This window comes from Micromys minutus, assembly GCF_963924665.1.
Source record: "Micromys minutus genome assembly, chromosome: 29".
NCBI lineage: Eukaryota > Metazoa > Chordata > Mammalia > Rodentia > Muridae > Micromys > Micromys minutus.
Window position 1 is genome coordinate 30,757,141 of NC_137964.1, and position 17,175 is coordinate 30,774,315.

Genomic DNA, 17,175 nt, shown 5'->3' on the forward strand with positions numbered 1-17,175 from the left:
AGGATTTGAGAGTTAACATCTTAATCCTTACTATGTAAAGAAGCCAGAACATGCAATTAGCAAGATAAAAAGGTTTATCAAACAAAAGGAACACACAAGCATACTTTTCTCAGCGGTGACTGCATGTTGTAAGGAAGCCTGCACTGCATTCCTGGATGGTCACTGGAAGAACTTCCAGGAGGAGCTGTCTTCAGAGGGAGGGGTAGAGCGAGGGAGGGAAAGAGGCAGCCATGCCAGCCAAGGAGTGCTAGGAGACCGCAACCCTTGCAAAGCGTGTTCTTCAATGCTTTATCCGGCCGCTGCCGCCAGTCCTCGTGCTGGGAGATCTGGCGCCATTTGTAACTGTCCTTTCTTCCCCACCTCCAAATCTGACATGCCTGATGCTGCTGCCCTGACCAGGGTCTCTCAGCCTCAGCTGGGCACATACCTGTCCTGTCTCGCCCGTGCCCCGTTCTGCCTTTAACTGTAACTGCCACTCTAAGGCATGGGAGGGTACGGGTTACAGAAAAGGTGTTACTTAAGGAATAACACTGTACAGAGGAGAGAAGACCCTGAAAGATCAAAACAGACAGGGTTAAGGGTTAGGAGTTTACAGTCAGCGCTGCTGGGGCGGGTCGCGGCTGGTTTGCCACTAGAAATGTTGGATGTTTGACGCAGTGAGGTGTTAGGAGAAAAGCTGTTTGAAAACTCAGAATGAAAGATGGTGCAGATACTTGTGCTTAAGATGGGGATGAAGTCTACTGAGGTATGGAACCATGAGCTGTAAGTTGATGATGGGCCGTGGGAAGACATGGCTGAAAAAATGGAGAGAAAGCGGTGGGCTTAAGCGTTTCTGAGCCTTCCCCCGAGATGACAGCTTCCACCTTGAGGTGACACCAGGCAGAAGGACTGAAAGCCAACATACTGTATATTCTCTCAGAGATGAAACGTCCCTCAAGGCAGTGAGAAGATGGGATGGACAGCGTTCAGGTTTTGTTTGAAGACTGGGCCTATATAGTCCAGGCTGGTCTTGAACTCTGTGCAGCACAGGTTGGCCTTGAGTTTCTATTCCTCTGCCTTTACCTCCCAAGTGCCGCGAGCACACGGATGCACATGCTGCTGTGCCTGCCTATGATGCTCTTTAAAGAGAGAGAATGCTTTTGGAGACAGGTTCTCTCTGCGTTGTCCCAGCTGTCTTAGAGAGCATTCTGTAGAATTCTGGCCTTAAACCCAGAGTTTCTCCTGCCTCTGTCTCCAGAGTGCCGGGATTAAAGACATGAGCCACCATACCTGGCTTTCAGTTTTGAATTTAACAAAATGTAAAAAGGGAGAAAAAAACCCTTTTTGTCTTTCCAATTTCTTTCATAAACCATGTGCTGGATTATAGGAAGGAATACAGACACAGAACTAAACTATGGCTCTGGATGAGACCCAGCAAAGACCCCGCAGGTCCGAATGCAGCAACGATGCCTTGCTTCCAAGGAGACGTAACTAAACAGTTCCCTAAGTCCATTGGTAAAATGGCAAATGGGTTTAACCAATATTTACCAGTTGTGATTGGTGCCTTGTCTATTTGACATTTTTTATAGAGCTGAGGATATGTGGTAGTCTGTGTGTACCATGCAAATGATCTGCTACTGAGCCACATACACTCCAGTCTAGTATTTAAAAAAAAAACCAAATATTTATTTGTGTATGAGCACATATATGTACTGAGTGCATACAGTCTCCAAAGAGGTCAGAATAGGGCGTCAGACCTCCTGGAACTGGTGTTACATGCAGCTGTAAGCCACCACATAGATGCTGAGAACCTTTCTAAGTGGGGACTGGCAGAGACTTGGATGGGAAGTGAGAAGGCTCTGGGATGTGAGGCGCCTGTTCCCTGAGACAGAAAAGGCAGTAGCTCAGCACACTGCGGTTCTGTGCATGGAAGTCAACTGGCTCTGTTCTTCTGATTTCCTTGCGCTGTCAGGAGGCCAGCTACCTACACATGAAACAAAGCATGGTGGTACATGCCAAAAACGCCAGCCCTCTGAAGGCTGAGGCAGGACAAATGGAGTTCAAGATCCACCTGGGCTACAGTGTGAGTTCAGGGCTAGCCTGAGCTACATTGTAAGACCCTGTCTCAAAAGAAGGAGAGAAAAAAAATCTAAAACTAAACACCACCCACAAATGACAAATCAACAGCCCCCTGAAACATAATAGGATGCTGTCTTCACAGAGCTATGGGAAAGGCTGGGAGGTTTCCCTCTGCCTCCTGTGATCCCTTACACCCCCAACCCCCCAGCCCCTGCTCCAACACTGGAACCCATGCTGATTCTCCTCGTCCCTGGGCTAGGGATCTGGGGTCTGGACTTGCCTGTGGATCAGGGAGTGATAGTGGAGGTAGGCCAGCCCCTGCAAGGCACCATGGGTGATAGCAGCAATCTCCACTTCCTGAAGTGGTTTCTTATGAACTGAGGGAGAAGGAGAGAGGGTCACGATGGATGACCAGCCTTCCACACCACAGAGTTACATACATGTTAGCACAGGACAACTGGAGGGCTGATTCACCCGAGGGCACGGACGCTGTACCACGCACAGCGTATCAGTAGATGATGAAAACAAGGGCACAGAGATGCAGCTGGCAAAACAAAGCCCACAGGCCTGCGGCATTCATTTACTGGTCAATGGCGAGTCGAAGCGATGTGGGTTCTAACCCGGCTGGCCCAGGTTTATCAGTCCCTCCCCACAGCACCCACGCCATGTTTCTTGCCTCTGCCCCAAGTCGTCATAATTACCCTTGACCTAAGAGGCTATGAAGCAGTTGCTATGAAGGGGTCATGGGTGGCTTCAGACAGTTTTAAATAGGATTTTAAACACCTCTGCTGGTCACACACAGAAGCCCAGGTAAGGGTGCTTATGTCTGTTGTGACCCATGGGCAGATATTAACATGAGTTGACAGCACCTCCCCTCTCACATACGTGTGCACTGCTGAAATCACCCAGACATGTCAGCTATACCGAGGAGGTTGTCTATACAGTGCACCCAGTGACCCTCAAACTGCTTTTCAACCAGGGGCCTGTGTGTGCATGTGTGGGCATGCGTGTGCATGTGTATGTATGTGCACATGAGTGCAGGTCCCTGTGGAGGCCAGAAGGGGATGCCTGGTCTCCAAAGCTGGAGTTGCAGGGATCTGCCTGGGAGCCACAGTCGGGACCTTGAAAGAGGAGAGTGTTCTTGCTGCGGAGCCGTCTCTCCAGCCCACAGAGAACACGCTGGAGGGAAAAACGGAAGAAGCAGTGATGTCATGCTTACCTTCTAACAAGTCAGAGGCTGAACCTAAGCAGTATTCCATCACCAACTGCAACAGATTGAAAGGTCAGAACAAGAAAAGTTAATAAGAAGTTCCTCAAGTTAACCACACAACCGACCGACCAACCAAACCAACAAAATACCCAACTAATTAACCAATCAACCAACCACAAAACCAACCAACCATATACCTACCCAAGTACCCAGTTGGCTAACTGACTAACCAACCAACCGAGGCACTAAGAGCATCAGAAAGGAAGATATTTGGCCTGCCCTAAACATGCCTTGTCAGGCCACCAAACAAATGGATTTTCATAATCTTCCCCATTTCAGTTCTTGCCACCTTTGCCGTGGACTTGGCCTCAGCCCATGAGACACATAGTCCCTGTAGATTGTCAATGAGACTGCCGGTTCTGGCCTGGTGCCTTCTTCCCACGCTGCCTTCCTTCCTAATAGGTTTTAAGTGTATAGATTTTATTACTCATTGTCTGCCACAAGATAATGTTTGTGACCTAGAACATGCCAAGGAATACACAAACCAGAACTCAAGATTTTGCACTTGATTTATCTGGGGTTCAATCTGTAGCACCAAATGTAAACAGGAAACCCCCAGCTGCCAGACTGTAGTGGCACACGCCTTTAACCCTGGCACTTGGGAGGCATATACGGGTGTATCTGTGAGTTTGCGGCCAGCCTGGCTCAGGACAGCCAGGGCTGAGACCGGTCTCGAATTCTCTCCCCACCTCCGAAAAGTGAAAGCCCCAGTCAGCAGTTCTGTGTCCACACTGTCTAGAGCTTGAATAAGCACAGCCTGCCATTTCCAGGGAAGATTATAGTGCACATGCCAGTCCAGAGAAGGATCAAACTCCAGGCTCGGAAGGCGCTTCCCACTGTGTGCATTGGTTGTGTAGTGAGCTACCATGTTCTAACACAATTAACACAACTTGAATGCTGGACAGTAGTGAGTTGTGCTGTGTTCCTATTCTTTCAAAAGCACGTGTTAAAACCCCTCGGCATCGCTGAGGCTGCTTTCCCCAGTTTCCCCCCTCGGAGCCCTGCTACGGTCTGAGTAGCTCTCAGTTCCCTTTCCTTCTTCTACATGGCCAGGTCACTCTTACGCTATTTGTCTCCCTGCCTCTCGCTGCTCAGTGCGCAGGAGAACTTTCTACTAGTAGTCAAACTAGTTGTGGATGGAAACCAGGTAACCAAGCTGGCTAGACCTCCACGTAACTGAAGAGCAAACAGGCCTGGAGGAAGAGCCCCCAAGGCTTGGCCAAGACTCTGGTTACTTGGAATGTGCAGTGTTTATCCTGTCTAACTTAGGTCTTCCCAGACTCCTCCAAGGATGCTGAGGTTGCCCAGAGGAACTGATTTCCAGGTAAGATGTTTGTTTGATTGACATCTGTTCAGACAAGAAGCAGTGGCTCTAGGCAGCTGAAAAACTATAGGAGGCTGGAGGGATGGTTTGGTGGGTAAAGCTCTTACCCTGCAAGCATGAGCATTGGAGCTCAGTTTCTAGGTAAAGGTGGGGCATACGGGTGTGCGCCCATGATCCCAGTGCAGGGGACATACATGAGGGGAGTTCCTTGGGGCTCACTGGCTAGCCAGTCCAATCAAATCAGCAAGTTCCAGGCTTAGTAAGAGACACTGGCTCAACAAATCAGGTAAACAACTGGGGAAGACACCTGACTTCCAGCTTGTGGCATTCACACATATACACACTGAGAAATGCATGTGCACACGTACACACATAGAAATGCACACATACAAACACACACACAGAAATGCACACACAGAGAAATTCATGTGTACACACAGAAATGTGCACACACAAAAAATGTACACAGACACATGCACATGCCACACAGAAATTCATATACACACATACTCATATAAGGAAATGCACACATGCACGTGCACACACACATACACACCCCAAAATAAACTGCTTGAGCAGAAGTGTCTAGGAACAGAATGTCCATTTTCTGTTGGCCATGGGATCCTGAAAGGCCTTGGTATCACAAGCAGCCAAGCACGGATAGGTATATTAGACTTTAAGCTAAAATGTTCCATGTGATTAACTATGAAGTTTCACACCTTCATATTCTAAATGGTGTGTGACGTGCCCGCGTCAAACAGTGATGTCACCTAAATAAAATACTAAAAAGTGTGGGAGAGCTCCCCACTCCAGGTGCATGGTGGTGGTGTCCTTTTGTAAAAGTTGTACAGTGACAGTGTCAGGGAACCTGCCGGTTTCAGTCAAATGGAATGGGGGTGGAAGCAGGAAAGATAAAAGGGTCCAGAGTGAGGGCCGGAGAGACAACTCAGCAGTGAAGGGCACTGTCTGCTCTTGCAGAGGACCCGGGTTCTGTTCCCAGCACCCGCAGGGCAGCTCACGACCATCTATAACTCCAGTTCCAGGGGATCCGAAGCCCTCTTCTGACCTCTGTGGGCACTGTGCATGTGCGGCATGCATGCATGCAGGCAAAGCACCCAAACATATAAAACAAAAATAAGTAAGTCTTAGAAAGACATTCTGGGAGGTGGGCTGGTGGGCAAAGGCCTTTGCTGTTCGTAACTTGAATCCAGTCCCGGGGACACATTCTGTGGAAGGAAGGAGACAACTTCCACAAGTCCTCTGACTTCCATGTGTGCCACAGCAAACATACACATACTAAGTATAACAGTGTTTAAAACTTCTAGGAGACTGAGGGTTTAAATGCTGGCGTTACGTGTCGACACTGACTCTGTGCCAGCTCCTTGCTCTGTTCTCAGAATGGTGCCTCTAACAGGCTGGGCTGGCACGGACCCTATGGAATCCATACCATATGACACACCGGCAAGCGGAGACAAGTGCTAAGCAATCTTTACAAAGGTCAAAGAGGACGGAGACGGGCTCCTAGTTTTATGGTTCAAATAAGTAAGTTTTAAAAAAATTACCAGAGAAGAGAGGATGGCGTGTGACTCACCCAGGCCGTGTGCTCCTTTAAATAACAGCCTTTGTACTCGATGGTGTTCGGATGCTTCAGCTGCTGTAGAAATTTAACTTCCTTAAGAATATCTTGCCATTTCTACGGGAACGAGAGAAGCATGCTTAGTTTTCAAGTTGAAAACGGTATTTATCAAGTGTGTACACATATGTACAGATACATAGATTAGATAGGTGGACACATACATACCCTTTTCTGTGTCTGATGGACCAAAGCTAAATGTTTAATAAACGAACCAGCCCGTTAGCTGTGCAACTGTTTCAAGTCCAAATCTCTAATCAAATGTATCAAAACAAAGCCACTACTCACATCCATGTTCTACACTGCGAAGCTATTTGTGAGATCAGAAACCTTCACCTGAGGTCCCACAAGTGACAGAATGTGGCTCCAGCTAAGCAGCTTCCTCACCTGGCCCGTTTCACAGAGTAACTCAGAAAAGCATAATTTCTCTTTTCTTCTTTCTGTGTCTCCCCCCTGTCCCCCTTCCTCCTTCCCTCTCTCTCTTATTCTTGTTGCTGGTTTTGTTTTGTTTTGTTTGAGACAGGATTTCTCTGCGTAGCCCTGTCTATCCTAAACTTATTCTGTAGACCAGGCTGGCCTTGAACTCAGAGACCCACCTGCCTCTGCTGGGATTAAAAGCATGCTCTGCCATCATTGCCACCCGTCCTGCTACTTTTCTGTTTGTTTTCCTTGTTCCTCTACTTTTCCTCTCTGTCTGCCACTTGCCTGACCTCCACCCTAGCTTAAAGGACATGTTTTCCCTTCTCCTCTCCACGATCCCCCTCTCACTGAGGTTCACAGAATGCCTGTCTTAGGATGGGTTTCTTTTAAACTCTAATAAAATTGTCCTTGAGTTTAAAAGAAAATAAATTGTGCTAAATGCTTAGGTAACTTGTATGGGTTACATCTTTGGAAAGCTTTGTTCTGTGTGCCTTCACACCATCATTTCTAAGAGAGTATCTAGCACGTTGGCGACCATGGGAACTAGCTGCCCTCCTCTGCACAGGAACCCAGAACTGAGGGCTGGCTAACCGCATCCTCACTTGACACTTTTCTGCTCAGGCGTTAACTCACCTCATGGGTCTGCTTCCCACTGTAGGACATTTTCTTAATAGCAACCACCTCGTTGGTGTGAGCATTTGTTGCCTGTGATAAAGAGAGGAAGACGGAGAAGTTAGGATATCCAGTTGCCTTAACTTACACTCTGGACTGGAGCCTTGAGGTGTTTGTCCTGGCAGCTCGAAGCTGGAAGACACCCCCCTTCAGCCTGCCTTCATGGGAGTGGCTTCTCTTTATTCCTTGCTGTATGGCATGTGAGAGTTATGGTATAAAAAGGGGCCAGACTTCCAGAAAACACACAGTTAAATGAAAACTTACTAAATTTTAGCTTCACCTTGCTGGATTCCCAACAGAGAACCGGGTAAGCACAGATCAACCATGACATTAAACAACCAGACATGAGGTGGAGAGAGGCCCAGTGCTTAAGAGAGAGCTCTGGCTGCTCTTACGGAGACCTGGGGTTGGCTCCTAGCACCCACATGCAGGTTCCTAAGCAGCCACAACTCCAGTCCCAGGGGATCTGGCACCCTCTTTTGGCCTCTGTGGGCATTGCACACATGACACACTACACAACAACAAAACCAACAAATCTTAAAAAAAAAAAAAAAAAAAAAAGAACCAGGCAATCCACAGATAAATGGCCCCTGTGTGTTTTCCTGTACTATCCACTAAGTAGCCAGGATACAGGATCAAACCCGGATTCCTGATGCTAAAATGGATGCACGTTAAAATCATTTCCATGCTCACTATGGTGACAGGATCTATTATATAAAAAAGTAATTACTGGTTGACTGTTTTCTGAAGGCCTTCGGAAAGCCATACAGACAGTAATTACTGATTTAGAAGGTGCAGAGAGACTTCCATTGGGCTGGAAGTCAGTCGCTGACAGAGTGCTTGCTTAGCAGAACTGAGGCCCTGGGTTCCAGCCCAGAACCACCAACAGAAAAACCAACCATGCACAGTGCCTGCTGCGTCACTGAGCAACATTCTAACCTGAAACAAGGAAACAAAAACAGAAATCAAGTCCTTCGCAGACATCAAATTCTTTCTAGAAAGGAAGCCGGCTAGAGATCCAGCTTGGGGGAGAGCACTTGCCTAGCCCTGAGTTTGTGAGGCCTGGGTTCCATTATCACATTATCGCAAGGTCGGGGAGCAGGAGAGAGGAGAGACGGCCACGTGGCATTAGATAGTGCCGTATGTAATCGCTCGTGAAGGACATTTATGGTCGGGCTGTCGGGTGCTGCTCCCTGACGTCTGCAGCGCCATCGCTAACTGGACCTCGCTCTGCACTCGTAACCTATCGGCTGGTGTCAGGACTGGAAACTTGGAAGCAACGTCCATGTTGATTTTCCTATGGGCGTGTGCAGGTGCTGCGTATGTGAAAGTGTGTCCACTGTGGCTGTGCTGGTGTGTGTAGAGACCTGCTTTCCATCTCTCTCCTTATCCCCTTGAGACAGAGTCACTCACCGGACCTGGAGCAAGGCTGGTGGCCCGTGAGCCCCAGTCATCCTCCTGCCTCTGTGCCTGATACTGGGGTCACATGTGTGTGAGGTTGTGTGGCACATCCCACTCTAATAATAACAATAACGATAATGATAATAATAATAATAATAATAGTGTTAAGCACTGTGCAACAGAAGAGGAAGCTCTGCATGATCCCGTCTCACAGTGCCCCTGCTGTGTTCTGCATAATTATGGCTGTCCTGGGAATTCTGAACTACGCTCTGTATTTCCAATAGAACGAATGGTCTTGGGGGCTCTGGACAGGATCACAGACGGCAGATGCACTTTCTGAGAGCGCGGCGTCTGATCGTTATTGTACCTTAAGCCGTTTCTTCAGATCTCTGCTCGCTTAAAAAGATACTATTTGCTTACTTTTGAGTTTGTTTTTAAGATTTTATTCTTATCTAAGTATATAATGTGTCTGGGTGTGAGTTTGCACGCATGAATGCAGTGCCTGTGGAGACCAGAAGAGGTCACTGGATACCTTGGGGCTGGAGTTACAGCGGCTTTGAGCGACCTGATGTGAGTGCTGGGAAGTGAGCCCAGGTCCTCTGCAAGAACAGCCAGTGCTCTTAACCCGAGTCGCTTCTCCAGCCCCCAAGAAAAGTGTGAAACTAGAGGCAACTTTTTATTTTGCTGATGAAAGCCAAAAGCAATTCTGTGGAGACGCTGACAAGGTGGCCTGTGCGGATCTGCGAGGGAGCATCAGAAAAGTGCAGACTTCACAGTGGCCGGAAACAAACCAGCTCCACCTGTTTCTCCCGTTCAACATACAACTTCCCAGAATCCTGTTCACTGGTGCTGCCACCTACGTGTGTGACGGCAAACCATGGCGGTGTGGATCCAGCTAATACTTCTTAGGTTCTGAAGGAACACACACTCTCAGCTGATTGGTTCCACCAGGGCAATGACGGCTTATGAGCCACACCCTTTCCTGGCATCTCTCTATGTAAAGTCACAGACTCCAGAGTCAAAAGGAGCTGCAATGGAACCCTTGGTTGCAGATCGTGGTCTCCCACCTAAGTACTAATCAGGCCTGACTCTGCTTACCGTCTCAGATCAGAGGAGATGAGGCCTGCTCAGGGCGGTATGTCTGTAGAACAGACTCTGGTCTTTAAGACTGGCTATAGGGTTTTTTGTTTTTGTTTTTTTTTTTTTAAAGATTTATTTATTTATTATATATGAGTACACTGTAGCTGTCTTCAGACACACCAGAGGAGGGCATCAGATCCCATTACAGATGGTTGTGAGCCACCATGTGTTTGCTGGGATTTGAACTCAGGACCTCTGTGAGAGCAGTCAGTGCTCCTAACCGCTGAGCCATCTCTCCAGCCTCCCTGGCTAGAGTTTTAATTTATGAATCAATAATAAATCACAAAACTCTGATTTATGAAAAATACTAATCAGCCATGCCAAGAGCCATGTCTCTATCATTCTAACTAGCTAACTAGCAAATACTTTCTTTATACTTATGTATTTATGGTGTGGTGCCTTTGTGTGAGTGTGGCAGTCAGAGGACCACTTGCACTAGCTGGTTAGATCCTCCTACTCTGTGGGTTCTGGTTGTTTGAACTTAGGTTGTCAGGTTTGGTGGCAGTTGCCTTTGCCCACTGGGCCATCTTACGAGGTCCAGGACGCAGGCTTCACACTTTGTCAGTTACCGTGCTAAATGGTAGGAATAGAATTTTGGGAAAATATGCCCAGTATATCTCTTGTCAAATAGGATGGGTATTTGGCAGCCCCTTGCCTAGAGGGCACAGGCCCTGTTCCACACTCAGCACTGCAAAAAACCAACCAACCAACCAACCAACCAACCAACCAACCAACCAAAGCCAGAACACCAGAGGCACAGATGGGTGTGAAAGTGCAGCTGTGCCAGGCACTCTAAAGCAAGGGTGCTGGGGCCTCCTCCTACCAGGCCCACGGGGGTATATGACTTAGGAGGGGAAGTCTTTCTGGAAGGAATTAGTCCCAAAGGTAAACAGGGCCAGCAGAGGAGGGCAGTGGCAAACATTCCAGCAGAAAGCTTGCATATGGTCCTGTGACAGGTGACAGAGAGACTGAAAGGACAGGACAGAGCTTGGATGCACCTCAATGGTGGCTACAGCAAGATTCTAGCTTAGACGAAGAACAGAAGAGAGGCTGCATGCACTAAAGGTGTGTGTGTGTGTGTGTATGACTGTGTGTGTATGTGTGTGTATATGTGTGTGGGTGTATGTGTATGTGTCTGTGTGTATGTGTATATGTGTGTGTATGTGTGTGTGTCTATGTATATGTGTGTATGTGTGTATGTGAGTGTATGTGTGTGTATGTGTATATGTGTGTATGTATGTGTGTCTGTGTGTCATCCACCCACCCATCCATTCTCCTACACTATTTCATTCCCACCATTGGCCATCAGTGTGTTAGTTCCTAGGAACACGGCGATGGATGAGATGGACGTATCGCTCTGCCTTACCACCCAGGAACAGAGCCTAGCGTTCCGGAACTGACTTGTGCGATGACCTCACCTCTCTACGGAATACAAGCACGTTCTCCAGCAGACTGCGGAACTCACGCCTTCTGAACCGACTCTAGGCGGGCGACTGATTACTTACAAAGTACACGGCTCCGAAGCTCCCATGTCCAATTTCATGCAAATCAATGAAAAGCTCTTCAGGGTCATCCTTGAAGAACAGATCGGCAATCTCCGGGTCCCTCAGTACCCCTTTACGCATGGTGACCAGTGTGGCAAGCACGCTGCTTTTCGATGGCCCGGTCCTTCTGTCTGTCTCATTGACTACAGTTTTTATTCTTAGAAACCTTCAGTCCCTGTAGAAAAACGAGATGTGCCGTTCAGTTCTTTCTAACACATGGTTCTGACGATAACACAAACTCAAAACAATTATTCAAAAGTATTTATCTGGGTCAACAAGATGACTTGACGGTAAAAGAGGCTTGCTACTGAGGCTGATGACCCGAGTTTCCATCAACAGAACCCACAAAGTCAGGAGATAACCAACCTGCAAGCCCTCTGACCCCCACAGGTACACTGGCACACATAAACCCACATGAACCAAACAGATAAAATGTAGTAGATTAAAGAAAATTCTTTTTTAAATTTACTTATTTATTCATGTATGTGAGTACACTGTCACTGTCTTCAGACACACCAGAAGAGGGCGTCAGATCCCATTACAGATGGTTGTGAGCCACCATGTGGTTGCTGGGAATTGAACTCAGGACCTCTGGAAGAGCAGTCGGTGCTCCTAACCACTGAGCCATCTCTCCAGCCCGAAAATTCTTATCTTACAACTCAACACAGTAAAAGGACATGAACCCCAAATTTTAGAATTGGCACAGGACTTAAACCTTTCTTTATGAAAGAAATGTTGAAGAATTATTATCTTTATGAAGACATAGAAATGACTGTAAAATATGTTTTGAAGTTTGACTTCTTCATCATCAGAAACAAAAATCAAAACCACTCCATGTTCACTAGGTATGAAGACAGACCCGCACTGGAAGGTGGGGAAAGGAGAGAGAGGGCTCACTGAACCTGTGAAATGTGGAATGGCATAGACGGCTTGGGAACGAGACTCCATTAACAAACAGACAGACAAGCCAACCTACGGCCATCAACAAAAAACACCCACCAAACCCCAGAACCTGAAGTCAGCATCGCCTCAGGAATTCACACCATGGCACTGGAGGGAGGGTTCAGTGGTTAAGAACACATGTTCTTCCAAAGGGCCCGAGTTCTCTTCCCAGCACCCCTGTCACAGGGCTCACAACCACTCCAGCTCCAGGGGATCCTAAATCTGGCTTTTTCAAGACACACACACACACACACACACACACACACACACACAACTAAAAGAAAAGAATAATACTGTCAAGTACATACCCAAGAGAAAGGAAAAGACATCCGCACTAAAACTCACACAGGTTTCTGTAAACATCATCCCCAATTGCCAGACAGCAGATATAATCCATGCCCGGGAACTAGTGAGTAAAGAAAATGTGGTCTACCCACGGAATACAATAGCCATAGAGGGGAAAGGGGGCCGGGCGTGGTGGTGTGTGCTGTAGTCTCAGCATGTGCTGCGTGGAAGCTGGTGCATGGCGGGTTCAGTCACCCTTGGTTATACAGTGAGTTTTCGGGCAGTGGGGGCTTCACAAAACTGTCTCATAAAGAAAAAAATAAAAGGAATAAAGTAATTGTCTACACTCCAGTGTGAGTGGATCTTGTGAGGATCTACGCTCCAGTGTGAGTGGATCTAGAAAGCATTACGTTAAGTGCACAAAGCCAGCACTAGGGATGATTTCATGTATGCAGGATTCCCAGGAGGATGTGGTCAGGGACAAGTCAAGAAGGCAGCGGCCACATCTGGATGCTGAAAACACTCCGACATTGACTGAGGGTGTGTATGCCTGTGTCGGTTGTGAGAAAGGCCTGTGCTCTGATTGGCTGGCATGTGATGTTTTCTTGCATCCAGGAGCTCATGACAATTAACCAGAGACCGTGCCACACCCACTCTGAACATCTCCAAGCTCCCATGAGTCAGCAGGATGCCCTTTGACTCGGCTGTGCATTGATCTAGCAGTTGATCCATGAATTCACTCCGTGTTGATTCTATTCTTTCCCTTAATTTCTGAAAAATATTGGGATGTTGTTTTTCCTCTTTTTAAAAAAAATTCTAAATAGCCTCTGTGCACACCACAAGCTCTTATTTCTGTTTGAACTAATTATGGTATAGACTGTGTTTCTTCCTTGACCCCCTGGCTAACCAGGTCACGCATTTAGCAATTAGTCAATAAATAAGTTTTCCTTCAAAATGTGATATTCTAGGATGTTAAAAGGTCACCAGCTACAGAAACAAAGGTGACAAATTTGGTAGATGTGATGTGACGGTGTTGGGTGGCGGTGCTTGTGGCTTCACACATCCAATTTCCTTGAGATGTTAGCATATGGGGTGACCAACCTAGTCATCGGCCACTGGCTAGCTTCATTCCTTCACTTAGTAAGTCCGGACTGTATGCTTGGGACTGTCACAGCATTGTGTTGGGCTTGGTGTGAGGGTCAGATCCTGTGTCTTCCTCTATCTTTATAAGGACTTCCTGTCAAATGGAGCAACAGGCACCAGAAGACAAGGGTTCAGACTGTAGTTACAAACGAAAGGGAAATGTCTCTCAACACAAGGATAAAGAAGACTGATCTGGCCTTTTTTGTTTTTTTTTTTTTTTTTTTGTTTTTAAAGTATAAATCAAAAGCTGAGCCTTCTTAGGAGGAATAGGGTAGTTCGTTTAATGTGGATGTGTGGGAGAGGCGGGAGTACAGATGACAAAGCTGGTTGTAAGCCAAGGAAAACCACAGAGAGCCTTTACCAACATTAAGAAATCTGGCCTTTATGCCACCAAAGGCTCTGCGAGGGAAGAGGGGTCTGCCTTGCCCACACCGCACCTGCTGTCCTGGGCAACCGTCCCGCTGATCTTCTGACACTGACAATCAAATGTAAAGCTGATAGGTGGATACTGTTGGGAAAGTGTCTTAAATGGAGACACCCGTCAGTAAGGAAGCTGGGGCACAGAGGGCAGCTCGCTGTGGGTCTCCTTCCCTGTTCTGAGAACACCAGGGAGGCTCTGCCGGAGACCACAGATGACAGGAAGTTTAGGAGATTCCCCTTCTGAAAAATGAGGATCTAGTAACTGAGGTTCAATTGCCAAAGTGCATTTTGAATTTCTGAATACTTTGGCTTCAGTTAGGATTAAGCTAAGTTACTAACAATCATTTTTGAGAAAACAGAGATTAGTCTGTCATATTATAGACCAAAATGATTATTTAAAGAAATAGATGTTTAAATGTTTTTTTTTGTAAAAAAGGAAATAGATGTTTAAATGTTAAAAAAGAGAGACAGAAAGATCCTAAAAAAAAAAAAAAAAAAAACCTCCCAGAATAAATGACGAGTGAACATTTAATTACTAAGCACCACAGCAGAGCAGACACCGTACGCTAAATCAATAAGCTTGACTACCCATAATTAATAAGTTCAAAAATAGAACTAGGAGATTTCTGGCTCTAGCCAAGATGGAGAAACGGGCACTTGATCTATTTATTTTCTGTCATCTGAAACAATCAAAGCATCAGACGACACACCCGTAGGATGGCACTGAAGACAGTGGCTGGCAGGCAAAGGGCAAAGATCCCTAGCACACAAGAAGCAGAGGTAAGCCCCAGGAGCCCCAGGGTCCCCTCAAAGATTAATTCGGGGTGGTGCAGGTAGAGGCTGGTGGACCCTGTGGTAGGGAGAGAGAACCGTGGTAAGTTTGTGGGGTACAGCTGGAATGGAAAGGAGCAGCCCAGAGGGTGTGATGGTCCACAGCAGCGCCCCCTAGAGTCTGTACTGTGTCATGGCAGTGAGGAAGCCATGTCAGCCCAGGACAGCGCCACCCAAATTGACTTACTCTGTAGCCCAAACTGGTCTTAAACTTGGGACAGTACAAGGACAGTAAACACGTGACTGGAGCCTGTGCGTTTAAAGTCAGAGTAAGGAGCAGGTAAAGCGGAGATGGACAGGCTGTGAGAGACTCAAACTCAGCATGCATTGGGAAAGAGCAACACAGTGTCTGGGATAAAAACACGTATGAGATGGGATGTGGGGAAAAATTAGTGTTTTTAAATGAATATATAAAACTCAAACAAAAAAAATAGAAGAGAGATGAATGGAAAGGAGGAAGGAAGCAGACACAGCTGAGAATCACTCAGCCGGGGACACCTTCAAGCATCCCAGACATGGCTAGCAGGCGTTTGTAAAGGAGAGGAAGGGTGCGCTAAGATCCAGAGAAGTGCTCAGTGGTTAAGAGCACCGGGTGCCCTTCAGAGGGTCTGGGTTTGATCCCCAGCATCTACGTGCCTGTTCACAACTGTCTCTAACTCCAGTTCCAGGGGGTCTGACGCCCTCTACTGGACAATTCTGTAGGCACCAGGCACACACACAGTGCATACATAGACATGCAGGTAGGCAAAACAACTCATACACATAAAATTTAGAGTAATAGGAAAATAAAATAAAATAAATAAATATTTCTTTGAAGACATAATGTGGGGAACATTTGCAAATCTGCTCAGAATTAGAAACTCTGGGATCTGTAGGTGACTATGAAAAGTTAGGAACAAGACACATGAAGGAGATTACAGCAAGCATATTACCAAAAGAGTGTCTGAAACGTGTGGTGAGAGGCTGGAGAAATGACATGGGTTAAGAGCACTGGTAGTACTTCCAGAGGCCCAGGGTTCAACTCCTAGCATTCACTGGGCAGCTCACAACCATGAGTAACTCCAATTCTAGGGAATCCAACAACCTCTTTTGGCCTCCATGGAAAACTTGGGCACCAGGCACTCATATAATATATAGACAGACATACTTGCAGGCAACCCTCCCCATACATGTAAAAATAAATATTAAAAACAAATTATTATAAGTTCATAAAAGTAAGAGTGATTGCTAATCTCAATTGTCAGTGTGATAGGTTCCAGAGTTGTCTGGAAGATGGGGCCTTGAGGCATCCCTATAGGGATTATCTTGATTAGACTAATCGAGGTGTGAGGACCTGCCCACTGTGGGCAGAACCATGCCCTGGGCTTCGATCCTGGGCTGGAAGTGAGCTAAGCATGAGTGATCACCCATCCCTGGTTCTGCACTGCCCACTATACACTGCAGCCTTGAGCCAGAATGTGTTAGTCTCCCTGGAGCTGCCTTTTGTCAGGGTATTTTATCACAACAACAGACGGTCCAGGGATAATGGAGGCATGCAGGAGAAGGGAGACAGCAGACTCAGCAGACTCCTGGCCATAAATATTATAATCGAGAAGATGATAGAACACCTTTCTTAAAAATGCCAAAAGAAAGAAATAAAAAAAAAGGCCAAACTCAAAATTCTATAACCAATGAAAATACCTTTGAAGAGCAAAGGCATCAGGACAAACTCAACGCTGAAGGAATGTGTGGCCTCCCTGCTCACCCTGTGGGGATGTGGAAGGGAGTCCTTCAGATGGGAGGGGAGCCACACTAGAGAGGTGTGGGCCTGTGCAAAGGATTGAAGGGAACGAAAGTGGGAGCTGGGTGGGGAGACGCCTGAGGTTCCCGCTGTGTAGATGTGTTTAATGGACAGTCGATCACCCTCGAAACACAGTGTGGGGTGACTGGTCAGTCTGGAGGAAGAGAAACTGGAGTGTATGGTTACAAAGATGCCACACTGGGCTGAGAGGGTATGCCACATCATACACATGCCAAACACACATGCACATACATATGTGCTTCAAATAGGAAGACAGATCTGCTGAAAGTCAAGGGACACAGAAGGACATAA

At 46.9% G+C, this 17,175-nt stretch overlaps 1 protein-coding gene across 2 annotated transcripts in view; it reads right to left on the reverse strand.

Moving 5' to 3' along the window:
• The window catches only part of TAOK3 (TAO kinase 3), a 71,901-nt gene extending 60,283 nt beyond the window's left edge, over positions 1-11,618 (reverse strand). Inside the window, exons 1-5 of one of the 2 annotated variants that reach the window (XM_080941355.1) lie at positions 11,424-11,618; positions 7,339-7,410; positions 6,244-6,345; positions 3,278-3,323; positions 2,339-2,435 (exon numbers count right to left, since the gene is read on the reverse strand). In XM_080941355.1, the coding sequence (XP_080797481.1) occupies positions 2,339-2,435; positions 3,278-3,323; positions 6,244-6,345; positions 7,339-7,410; positions 11,424-11,543 (437 nt within the window). In that variant the 5' untranslated portion in view covers positions 11,544-11,618. Of the gene's footprint in view, positions 1-427; positions 555-2,338; positions 2,436-3,277; positions 3,324-6,243; positions 6,346-7,338; positions 7,411-11,423 lie in introns of those variants that run through there. The other variant, XM_080941354.1, reaches the window with a different exon arrangement.
• Between the last annotated feature and the right edge of the window lie 5,557 nt (positions 11,619-17,175).